The 12,364-nt window shown below is 38.6% G+C and overlaps 2 protein-coding genes across 2 annotated transcripts; one reads left to right on the top strand and one right to left on the bottom strand.

The window, feature by feature from the left end:
- Positions 1-223: 223 nt before the first annotated feature.
- Positions 224-5,048, top strand: LOC113319738. Its single transcript, XM_026567984.1, has 3 exons — positions 224-427; positions 1,202-1,361; positions 1,747-5,048. The coding sequence occupies exons 1-3, from the start codon at positions 314-316 to the stop codon at positions 4,866-4,868; spliced, it is 3,396 nt and encodes a 1,131-aa protein (XP_026423769.1). The 5' UTR covers positions 224-313; the 3' UTR covers positions 4,869-5,048.
- A 230-nt stretch (positions 5,049-5,278) lies between these two features.
- LOC113319739 (organelle RRM domain-containing protein 2, mitochondrial-like) lies at positions 5,279-7,407 on the bottom strand. Its single transcript, XM_026567985.1, has 4 exons — positions 7,176-7,407; positions 6,030-6,098; positions 5,834-5,940; positions 5,279-5,583 (listed from the first exon to the last, which is right to left on the bottom strand). Exons 1-4 carry the CDS (start codon positions 7,333-7,335, stop codon positions 5,467-5,469), a joined length of 453 nt encoding a protein of 150 aa, XP_026423770.1. The 5' UTR covers positions 7,336-7,407; the 3' UTR covers positions 5,279-5,466.
- Between the last annotated feature and the right edge of the window lie 4,957 nt (positions 7,408-12,364).

Below are 12,364 nucleotides of genomic sequence, written 5' to 3'. Positions count from 1 at the left end.
CATAAAATATGCCTATGTAACCTGATATTTTAGATTTGACGTGTCCCTTAACCGTGTTGTAATTGTATCTCATGTCCGTCTACATAGAGTTGCCCTAATTTACCTGCCATGCCGGAACTTGTACACTCTAAGTTAACTTACAGCGGAAAATATGATATCAAACCTTCCAAGTCCCACATGGGCCACATCCATTCTGAAGAGGAGGGAAGTAAACAAGCTTCTTCAATGACTTCTTGTTAAAAGTTTCTTCTTCGATCTTTCTCATTAACGTCTGGATCTCTCATCTCTCTCTGAAAAACTAAACGAAGCAGCCATGTTAGAGAAAATTGGTTTACCACCAAAACCATCTTTGCGAGGAAATACTTGGGTCGTTGATGCATCTCACTGTCAAGGTTGTTCCTCTCAATTCAGTTTCATCAATAGAAAGGTTTGTTCTGATTTGCCTATTTCTTCCCATCATCTTATTAACTAATTTCCAATTCAATTCGTTCATTCATGATCTTTCTCTTGAAACCCATATCGCAATAATCAATATAAATTAATGTTGTGTGGTTTTCTAATCTTATAATTTATATGGCTATTTACCGATGTTGGAGGAGAAGTTCAAAATCTTATGAATTTTTTTCCAAGTTTTAACTGAGATTTTATGGGCTTGTATGGTAAGAATGTATATTGAATAAGAGAGATTAACCTTTTTTTTTTTCTTATTAATTCAATTTGGGAAATCATCATTTTGTTGTTTTAGTGAATTACTTGGTAATAGGGTACCTTGATAATTACTCACATTTGGTTGCTGATTTTGGAAGTGATGTTGCTATATAAGGAGATTTTTATATCATAGAAGTTGAAGTTACATCGATTTAATTAAGTTTCTGAATTAAGAGTTTTATACCAAACAAAACCCGTCGATTAAGATATAAGGGTGTGATAGAAGGCAACACAGCATGATATATTGTGTACTATGCGGAGTTAAACCTCGGTATTGGCTAGTAGTTAATTTGAGCTGGCATATTGCTGATGATGTAAAAACCAAGTTGGTGCACTGATTGGGAATTCCTCGGAGGATTTGAGGTGATTTGGTGCTTAATTATAACCGATATGCAGAAACTAGGAGTGGCATTAATTTCAACGTTTTGATTCTGTCTCTGCCGTTTTAAGTACTGTGTTCTCACTTCTTGATGGTATATATTGTCATTTTCAGCATCACTGCCGCAGATGTGGAGGCATATTTTGTGGTAGTTGCACCCAGCAGAGAATGTTATTACGTGGACAAGGTGATTCAGCAGTGCGAATATGTGGCCCCTGTAAGAAACTTGAAGAGGCAGCGCGTTTTGAGATGCGAAATGGGAACAAAAATAAAGGTGGGACTTAGGTTTTCTTTACGGAGTACAAATTAAGGTTGAATACATTAGTTTCCATTATCTGAACTCTTGTTTTTACATGTCTGATCATGCTGCATAAGTGCGTCGAGTTAATCATAAGAAGAGTTAGACGTCACTGTGTTGTATTGATGTTAACTTCATGGCCCGTCTAACAAAACTAACCTTACAGTTTTGATATCAGTTGTGGTAGTTATAGAACTTACAGATACATTTATAGTTTCATCCTAACTTCTGGTAGATATAGTTATATTAAGGGTATTTAAGTTTCATAATGGTTGCATGCTGGAGATGCACATGCTTTAAGAAAAGTAAACCCAACTTATGAGATATCTGCTGGTATCTAACCATCCCTCATTTTATTCAGGTGGATCAAAGTTGACACCAAAAAATGAGGCTGAGGTATTAAATGAAATTCTAGGTGTTGATAGCAAGCGGTCCTTGGCATCGACCGACCCCCAAAGGGCGACAAACTATGCTTCTGGTTCAAGCTCCCAGAGGGACTCCTTACGTGCAGATGCAGAAGGTGATATCCTGAGGAGTCTTTCTGTTGGCACACAGAATGAGTCCTTAGATGAAATGGGTGCAAGTCCGGATGAGTTGCGTCAACAGGCCTTGGAAGAGAAAAATAAATATCGTATTCTCAAAGGGGAAGGAAAGCCTGGTGAGGCTCTAAAAGCCTACAAGAGAGGAAAGGAACTGGAGAGGCAGGCTGGGGCACTAGAAGTGGCACTAAGAAAGAATCGGAGAAGGGCAATGACTTCAACCAGCTCTGGTGGGGCAAAGAAAAACAACGACGAAGGTGAAATGCCTGGAAAAAGGAGTAAGCTTTCCTCCCAAGTAGGTGGAGCTAAAGATGATCTTGCATCTGAACTGAAAGAACTGGGATGGACTGATGAAGATGTCCATGAAGCTAATAAGAAGCCTGCAAAAATGACACTGGAGGGCGAATTGTCTAGTCTTATCGGAGAGGATCATAAAAGCTCTAGTTCAGGTAAGGGAGCTGGTAGCATTGATAAAAGCCAGGTCATTGCTCACAAGAAAAGAGCTCTGTTGTTGAAGCGGGAAGGTAAACTTGCAGAAGCGAAGGAAGAACTAAAGAAAGCCAAAGTTCTTGAAAGGCAATTAGAAGAACAGGAATTGTTGGGTGGTGCGGAAAATTCCGATGATGAACTTTCTGCTCTCATTCGCGATATGGATGATGATAAATCTGAAGATGTGTTAATGCAGTATGATAAGGATACTTTCCTAGACTTTCAACCCCTTGTGAATTTTTCTGATGATTATGGTATGGATGGTAACATTGATGTGATGGATGAGGATATGAATGACCCAGAGATGGCATTGGCACTGAAATCACTAGGTTGGGATGAAGATTCTGATTACCCAGAGGAAAGTTTGCCAGAAGCTGTTCCACTGGATAGGGAATCATTATTGGAGGAAATCCGGTCACTTAAAAGAGAAGCTGTTAGTCAAAAACGAGCAGGTAATATTGCAGAAGCAATGGCACTGCTTAAGAAAGCAAAGCTACTTGAGAAGGACTTCGAAGATATGCAGTCTCAAGGGAACACTTCTTCCCCCCCAAATTCTGTTACTGAGAAGGTTCCGAGTTCTCAAAGAGATGAAAGATCCTCAAACTTGAGTGATTTTGCTAATGAATCTGCAACACCGCTGAAAAGCACAGAACACAAAGTGCCGCAAAAAAGTAAACTCATGATTCAGAGAGAGGTTTTGGCTCTGAAAAAGAAAGCACTTGCTTTGAGAAGAGAAGGACGAGTTGACGAGGCAGAAGAGGAGTTGAAAAAAGGAAGTGTTCTTGAACGTCAACTTGAAGAGGTGGAGAATACTCCAAAAGCGAGAACCTATAATGTCATCAGTAAAGACTCAGGGTTAAAAGAGGGGAATGCAGAGGTTCCTGGTATTTTTCCTAGTGGGGAGGAGGAAGATGACACCGAAGTGACAGAACAAGATATGCGTGATCCGGCATTACTCTCACTGCTTTCAAATTTGGGATGGGACGAAGACGTTGAACCTGCAAGCATGGCACTAAAACCTAAGCAAACTAGGGTTGATTCAGAGAATGTTAGTGGTTCAGCTAGGACTGGAGCTCCGGCAATTACAGCTGTAAGACCACGGAGAAGTAAAGCTGAAATGCAAAGGGAACTTCTAGGCTTGAAAAGGAAAGCACTCGCTCTTAGGCGCCAAGGAGAATCTGATGAAGCCGATGAAGTGCTTGACAAGGCAAAAGTATTAGAGGCCCAAATTGCAGAAATGGAAGTCCCCAAGAAAGAAATGGAGCTTAATACTAATATGGATGCTCAATTTGATGGTCGTGGACCTTTGATATCCCAATATACTCATGGAAGTATCGAATCTGTGGAAGATGTAAGAAGAGGTGTAACTGAGTTGTCAGTCAGTTCGAGAAATGAAGTAGCTGAAGCAACTGCAAGGACATTGGCCGTCTCAACCTCAGACATGTATCAGCTCCCTGTTAACCATTCGGTAGAAAATTTGATTCAGTCAACTGATGAAAGAATCTCTGAACATGATGGAAAATTGGCTCTATCAGTAAACACGGTGGATTTACCGACTGCAGTTAGCTCGAAAAGTTCTCTTGGTGATCCCAGTAATAATACTTGGAATGAAAGTAATTCTAGCAATGAACTTGGAATTAAATATGACAATCTATCTGTAAATCAAAACAAATCAATACCCCTTGTTAAGAGAGCACCAACCTATGTAGCAACTATTGAGCCAGGGTCTGAATCTTTCACTGACCAAACTGCTCTTCGACAAGAAGTACTGGCTCGTAAGAAAAAGGCAGTTGCTCTGAAGAAAGAAGGGAAATTGGTAGAAGCTCGAGAGGAGCTACGACAGGCTAAACTCTTGGAGAAGAAATTAGTAGATAACTCTGAACCCAGTGAAAGTCCTACTGATATATCTGTTTCTACTTCCAAAATTTCAACTGTGGTGCAAGAAGAGCAGGAAAGTACCACCACACCTCCCAAACAAATTTCAAGTCGAGATCGCTTCAAGTTGCAGCAAGAGTCCCTTGCTCACAAACGGCAAGCTATGAAGCTCCGAAGGGAAGGCCGGAGGGAAGAAGCTGAAGCAGAGTTGGAATTGGCCAAGGCCCTGGAAGCTCAATTGGAAGAACATGACTCACAGAACACTAGTAAATCAGAAGCAATGGATGATGTGGTTGTTGAGGATCTTCTTGATCCTCAACTTTTATCAGCCCTGAAAGCAATTGGACTCGGTACTGAAGTTGTTGCGCCAAGACACCAGGAGAAATCAGAGCCTGCAAAAGCAAGCCATGAAAAGGGTGAAAACTCGAGCCAAGAGAGAAGTCTACTGGAAGAAAAGATCAAGGCTGAGAAGGTGAAGGCCCTAAACTTCAAACGAGCGGGGAAGCAAGCAGAAGCCTTGGCTTCACTTCGGCAGGCTAAACTGTTTGAGAAGAAGTTGAGCTCCTTGCCTCCACGGTGAAACACCAATGAAGCAGATTGTAAGTTGGACTTTTGAATGATGTTGACGAGATTACTTTCCGAATGTACTTCTGAGAGAGGGGCGGGGTTTCTTAATTGGAGCTAGATTCCAACTTGAGCTGGTTCATTCTGATTGTTCTATTTGTATCTTTTTGTTTCATGTAAATTTTGGATAGCATAATATCTTGATTTTACTGGTAAACTTTTGGATAGCAGTATGAAATAAACTAATGACAGGTAAACTAATATTTTATCATTTTTAGGCCACAAAGTTTTGCCTGCCGTTACAAAATTATGCAATCTAGCATCACAACTACAATAAGAAGTAAGAACCCGCAACGATTCCCTCAACTTGTACCCTGTTTTTTTTTCCCAGCAAAATCTGTTGCTTAAACTCATAGAATTTTCATATTTTACTAAAACTACTTGCAATTTTGCAAAATCTTCGTTGAATCCAAATGATGTTATACTTGATTTTATAATCCAAATGATGTTATAACTTACAATATCTGGGATAATTCCACAGGTGATGAAAGAAAAATCCAAAGTAGTCTCGGAGAAAATAAGAGATATCTATAGATATTAATGAATCAGCGAATTCAATATCTTGGAGATGACTGAGGTGTGTTATAACCATGTCCGCCGTTGTTATGAGGAGGAGGTTGCTGTGGTCTGGGTCTTGAGTACTCCGCGAAAATTACCCAACCGTCCAGAAACTACACAAAATCAACATAGCATCAAGATAAAGCATACAGATATTGAGAGACTCATGTAACTAGAGCTCAACAATATCAAGGAGCAAATTAGTCCGTAACCCGAATAGCTTGGTCAAGCTCACGCATGAAAACATATTCTTCACTGCTATTCAATTGTCTGGTAACTTCCAAGGTATATAGTAACTATAGTTTCTTAATTGTTAACACCTGTAACGGATTAAGAAACTCTGTGAGCAAACTTTTAGCTCACCTTGCCATCCATACCAGCTATACCCGCTGCAGCCTCTTCCAGAGTAGCATATCTTACAAAACCAAATCCCCTGGAATATCCCGAGTTACGATCTTTCGCAACTCTAGCTGCAACCACAAATTAGGTTGGTCAATATCATATCAGTGGAAGCAATTTCTACTCCACTGACTCTTTGACATAAGAAAAAGATCCCTACCATGAAGGACTTCACCGAACTCTGCAAATGCTTTTCTAAGTCCATCGTCGGTTGTACGTTTACTAAGCCCTGTAAACCAGATACGGTTAAGTACCAACAAAAAAAATGAAAAGAAAAGAAAAGAAAAAAAGAGAGAATAATACAACACCGACACCAATAGCAAAATTGAAATTTGAGTGCCAACCAGTGGTCAAGCTGCTTCACTTTAATCATCAGCAAACATAGTGTAGAATACCAAGGGACACAAACCATTTATGACAATAGTGTAGCAAACATTTATTAATAGTTGCTTCACCAATATGAATCAAGTCAAAAGATTAACAGCAGGATATGTATATAATATGATCTCAGTTTAATGTGTTCACACACAATTTTATAACGAATTAGTGGAAAGTGGAAGCAGAAAATAACTGGGTACACTAGAAAATGAAAACGAATAAAGCCAAAATGTCTATGATAGATTCTAAAGATACCAGTCTACCCTTGAAAATTTTCATATTCTGTCTAACTAATACATTATCAGATTCATGTCATCGTCTGCCTGCAAGTCTTATTGTCAGTTGAAGCACAGGCAACACAATTTCACAGTCCATACAACTAGCGCAGCAAGGTAATTTACATATATGCTTTTTGGTCACCGAAGGATCATAGTATTGTTAAAACCAAATGAATCAGATGTAAGATAAGAAATTCATTCTGACAGGCCGTCCATGTTAAGTACCACATCATAAAATTCATTCTTCATAACATCAATATTTAAATCAAGAATCCCAATTAAAAAAAAAAAAAGCAACAACGGAACAGCAAAATAACAACAATGTTCTACAGGAAAGGTTGGTAAAGATTTCAAATTTCGAAAACCCTGAACCTTTTAAATCAAACTAATTTCACACTTCTTCTTAACCTATTCACTGGTTTCAGAATCATTAGTTGTTGATCCTCTAGTATGGTCTCCTACATCTTAAACCCTTAAATTGTTTTGAACTTCGAGAACTTTCGGTGTTAACCCTAATCTAATTGCTTGGTCTAAACCATAAAAAATGATAATGAAATGATGATAAGTTAATCAACAAAAACAGCATAAAACAATTGAAGAATCAAGAGAAACCCCTTAAAATGATTCAGAGATGTGAGAAAGGGGGGTACCTGAGACGAAGAGGTTTGTAGAAGGTTCGGCGGCTGGAGGAGGTGTAGGTGTTGTAGCATGTGATGATAGAGGAGAATAAGGGAAGTTTGAGAAAAGTCTTCTGCTTAAGTTAAACCCTCGAGGTTCCAAAAGTGCTGTTTTTGCTGCTCTCACCGCCATTACTCTCTCTCTCTCTCTCTCAAAAATCAACAACAAAGAAGAGAGCTATTTGGTTCTTCAACTTGGGGTAAGTACACTATGATTCCACCACCCCCACTACATTTTATCATACACCCCACCAGCCCTACTGTGCGGTGGGCGGCAAGGCTGCTAATGCGGTACCATATTACTTGTACCCCCCAAGGTGTTGCATATTTTGTGTGTACTCCGGTACACCCCAAGTGATATGACACTCCCTATTAGGGATGTTGGTGAATTTTCGATGAGTAATATTCCAGCAAAATCTAGATTCAATGGCCAGTATGTGTAACACTGGAGAAGGTCAAGCAATTCTATGGGTATACCATATTTTCGTGTAATCGTTCTCTAATACAGTGAAATTTACCAAAAAAAAAAATATAGAGAGGGAGAGTGCGACTTTGTGCATTATCATTAATTGTACATTCTTCTATTTTGAGTGCATCTCTAATTTTGATTAATTATTTTTTGATAATAAATAAGATGCCCATGTTTGGATTCGAAAAAACTAGGAAAAACAAAAAGTTGTGAACAAAACCAAGCAATAGATGCAAAATAAGTTGTTTTTTTTTTTTTGAAGCATGCATATATAATAAAATCCAACTAAATTGTTATTACACGTGGGAATGTGATTCCCATAGAGTCGCTCAAAAGAATTTGATTAAGAAATGCTGGATTTGTCTGATGCCAAATTGATGTTGAGAGGTTTCCTGTTTGGCTTCCGCCAGCTGCAAAGTTTGCTAGTCCATCTGCTGCTTGGTTTCCTTCTCTATAATTATGTTGAATAGAACAACATGGGATTTGACGCATTTGGTGTATGATTTCTTCAATCATTCCATAAATATATATGGAGCTTCATTCGGAGTTTTAATGAAGTGCATGAGATTTTCTGAGTCCGTCTTAAATATAACTTTAGTCCAATTTATTTTAATCGCTGTTCTGGTTGCTATCACCGTGGCCCATGTTTCCGCAGTTAGTGCTGTGGTTATTCCTAGAGGTTGTGCAAGATCCATTACTGTGTGCCTGTTCGAGTCCCTGCATATGAATCATGCTCCCGTTATACCTGGGTGGCCTCTAGTCGCACCATCGGTATTTATTTTAAACCAATCTGGTGCTGGGATGCTCCAACCCACTTGAATGGTTGTAGATGTTTTGGTTATGTTTGTCGTCAATCTGTGAGGAATCTCCCCTGGGAGAACTAGAGGGGAGGTCATTTTTGCCCATTCAAATTCATGTTGTTATGCGAAAGATCTTTCCAGGATGTCTTCATGGGTGGATTGCGTTTGTTTGAATACGAATTCATTTCTAGTTGTCCATAGATATCACAGAAGGAAACAACAGGATGTGATAGAAGAGGTATAACCGCGAGTTTGTAGTATTTGAGAAATTGTTGTTTGGTGATTTATGGTAATTGGTTGGTGGTTACCTCTGGGGTGGTTTGTTGATATGCAGTTAGAGAGGGTGGTCCAAGTGGACATAGCCACCGGAAAATGGATCTGCATGTGATTGGCTGTTTCAGGCTCGGAGTTGCATAAGGGGCATAGGTTGGAAGTGGAGAGATTGATGTAATGAAGCATAGATAAGGTTGGTAGACCTTCATTTATAGCTTTCCACAAGAAAAGATGAATTTTTGGAGGACACGGTAAGGTCCATAAGAATTTGGTGTTTGGGAGTGGTTGTGGAGAGGGTGTGGGAGTGAGCGGTTCTCTTGTTGGACTAGACAATTGTACCCGGATGTGGTGGTGTATTTACCTGATTTAGAGTGGGGCCAAATTATTTTGTCTGAGCTGTTGTTAAAGGGAAGGTGGATATTTAGAATATGTTGGGTGGCATTAGGAGGAAGGTTGCTTAGCTGATCGTATTTCCAATTATGAGAGATGTGGTCAATTAATTCTGCTACATATTGGATAGGGTCGCATTGGATCATATCAAGGTTTTGAAAGTAGGGTATCCAATTAACTTGGATAGGAGTATCTAAACCATTTCCTAATTGGTGAAACATATGATTTTTGACAATAGGTATAAGAGATGCCATTTGTCTCCAGTGTGGGTTGGCAGTAGTGGGTATTGAAATTGTACCTTGAAATATAGGTTGATGTTGGAGGTATTTCTCGTTGAAGAGGCTTGAGAAAATGGAATCCGGCTGGTCTTGAATGTTCCAAATTCTTTTCATGAATAGAGCTTTATTGTGATGACTACTCTTTCTGATGCCTAGCCCTCCTTCCGCTATTGGCCTGTTTAGCTTGTTCCATCCTAGTGGGTGAAGCTTTCGAACCGAAGACTTATGACCCCAGAAAAAAATCCTAGTGATCCGATCAATTTTTTTGTGTACATGGATGGGGGAAAGCTGGGTTTGCATGAGTGAAGTTGGTGTCAATGAGGTTTTTATGAGCACTAGTATGCCTGCAGGGGTAAGGCATTTAATGATTAATCCTTGTGTTTTTCGAGCCAATCGTTGTAGTAGTGGTTCGAAGATGTGACGACAGGTTCTCTTGTGTTTGAATTGAACTCCTAAGTATACAGGTGGGATTGATGTGGCTGGCATGCCGAAGAATTGGTGAAGAGTGTCTATGTGATTTTGTTGCATCCTTGGTCGGTGAATGGTGGTTGACTTTGATGGATGCAAAATAAGTTGAACAGAAACTAAAACCTATAAGAATAAATTTAAAATACTGATGTTTTCTTGGGACTTGTGAGTTAGTAGGTACTTCCATTACTATAAAGTATAAACCGAACTCTTCTCTGTGTTTCTCGATGACTACAGAATGAGGAGGAATCTTAACTCAAAAAATCAAAAATAAAGTTATATATATGTAATAAGTAAAAAGATTTTCTCATGGCTATAAACAGAGTATGATTTTGTCTTTGTCAATAAATGTTTCAACTTTCAAACGATTTCCTCATTCCTTTTCATTTCTGAGAACCTTCGTAATAAAATAAAAAACAAAATCATTTAACAAAACTAAAGAAATTTCTTAAGAAAATAAATGAAACCCCATGTCAGTATAGTGTTTATTTTCCCCCTCCTCGTTATATGGACTAATTTTCTTCCTTTGTTTTAGCTCAAAATTTTGTTATACAGTTGTTACATGTTAGGTGTCTAAATGTCATGAGTTGCTACAACTTTTTTACCTCATTTCTCTTATTAATTCATTTATATGGAATCGGGATTTTTTCTTTCTATGGCTGTTATTTGCTTTTTTACAGATTCTTAGACTATTTAGCAGGTTTGATTTTCCCCGATACTTTAAGGGTCTTAAACGAATGAAGATAGATGAATTATTAAGGCATCATCTGGGGCATTTGGTTACATATAGACTACTTAGAAACATTAAAAACCTTACATATACGTTGGTTGTTGATTTCAGTTATAAGGACGCTTTTTCGTTGGAGCAAATCAACAGAGTCTTTAGAATTTTCCGTGGGTTCAATGTGTAACTACACCAAACATGGAAGCTACAACCAACAAGACTCCAAGGCTATAAAACCTTACTGATTGAGAAGAGGTAGACATATAAATTCTAAATACATATTGTCAAGGATCATTAAGTTGGTCTGCTTGCAATTGTAGTAGGTTTTGTCCATACAGGTTGTCGAACGAAAAATTTGGTGGTGTACTTGGTACCCACGCGTTTTCAATTGGTATCAGAGCAGGCAAGCACCTTTAGACCCAAAAAGTCTGTCTTTGAAGCGATATGTACTATGGAAAAGAGTGCAATCTCGATTAACGTACCACCGGTCTTCGATGACATAAATTACTTATGGTAGAAAATTGTTACGCGATCTTTCTTACAAGCTCGTGACTTTAAGATATGAGTTCTTGTTGTAAGAGGATACAACACTCCAATGGTCGGAGAATAAGCATTTGTTGTTCCGAAAGGCATATAAACTTATTATGATGATGAAATCAGTGATGTTAAACACAACTCTGATGGACTAAACGTTATTATCCACGTCATAAGCCAAGATCTTCAACATCGCGTGTCTACATGCACTAGATCGAAATATGTTTGGGATCTCTTAGAAACCGTATTTGAAGGTAATTCCGCAGATAAGGAAGCGCGAATTCAAAACCTAACTTCTGACTGGGAAAACCTTCTTATGGCTGACGAAGATTCGTTTGAGGAATTCAATCACAAGTTGTCAGAAATAATGAATCGTCATGCGCTAGGAAAGACCATTCCTGGAAGGGATATTATGATGAAAATTCTGAGATCTTTACCAGCTTGATATGAGTCTAAATAATATGTTATCATTGAGCAAAACGACCTTACTGCACTTTCCAGAAGCACCCTTGTTGGAAAGTTAAAGATCTTTGATCATGAGCAACTCACAGCTACGAAGAGGACTTCGGCTCTACAAGTTGTGACCAAACCAAGCATACCTCCTCAAAAGTCTAGCTTGTCTTGGGACGATGAGCGTTGTGATGATCACGACAAATTAGACAACACCATGTCTATGATCACATAACATGTCAGAAATATTCACAAAATATATAGAGAAAGATGTTCTGGGAAACGACGCTTCAGATCAAACTTTCAGGATGAATCTTCTTTCAATATGAAAATCCTCTTTATTTCATTAAATGTCGCGGTTTTAGATATATACAAAAGCAATGCCCAATATCAGGAAAAAAATGCTCTCATAGTTTCTCTTAATGATATGCCTGATGAGCTCCCTTCTGAAGATTACATAAAGAATTTCGTCCTTGCAGCATAAATACATGTAGATCCTATTTTTGACTCAGATGGTGAATCAGATAAGGAGATTTTTGAGTTTTTGAATAAAAGTGAAGAAATTAACTTGGAAAAGTTTGGAACATCTCTTCGTGTGAAAAATCTAGAGTTTGATAAGCTCAATGAGAATTCCATAAAAACCATATCTCTCAAGGATGGAGAGATCGATACTCTTAAGCGTGACTTACAAAGGATTTCCGGAAGTTCTAATAAGATCTCAGCTATGCTATTTGGCCAAAAGTCCTTTGGTAACACTAGTGGAATTGGGTTTAAGA

The sequence above is a fragment of the Papaver somniferum genome, chromosome 10 (genome assembly GCF_003573695.1).
Source record: "Papaver somniferum cultivar HN1 chromosome 10, ASM357369v1, whole genome shotgun sequence".
NCBI classification, from domain to species: domain Eukaryota; kingdom Viridiplantae; phylum Streptophyta; class Magnoliopsida; order Ranunculales; family Papaveraceae; genus Papaver; species Papaver somniferum.
This window is presented reverse-complemented; position numbering and strand designations above follow the sequence as displayed.

Excerpts from the sequence above, each read along its gene's own strand:
- LOC113319738 (XM_026567984.1), top strand. The coding sequence starts at position 314 with ATGTTAGAGAAAATTGGTTTACCACCAAAACCATCTTTGCGAGGAAAT. Across the intron at positions 428-1,201 it reads TCAGTTTCATCAATAGAAAG|CATCACTGCCGCAGATGTGG; the intron begins GTTTGTTCTGAT and ends TGTCATTTTCAG. Across the intron at positions 1,362-1,746 it reads AAATGGGAACAAAAATAAAG|GTGGATCAAAGTTGACACCA; the intron begins GTGGGACTTAGG and ends CATTTTATTCAG.
- LOC113319739 (XM_026567985.1), bottom strand. The coding sequence starts at position 7,335 with ATGGCGGTGAGAGCAGCAAAAACAGCACTTTTGGAACCTCGAGGGTTT. Across the intron at positions 6,099-7,175 it reads TACAAACCTCTTCGTCTCAG|GGCTTAGTAAACGTACAACC; the intron begins GTACCCCCCTTT and ends TCTGGTTTACAG. Across the intron at positions 5,584-5,833 it reads TAGCTGGTATGGATGGCAAG|TTTCTGGACGGTTGGGTAAT; the intron begins GTGAGCTAAAAG and ends GATTTTGTGTAG.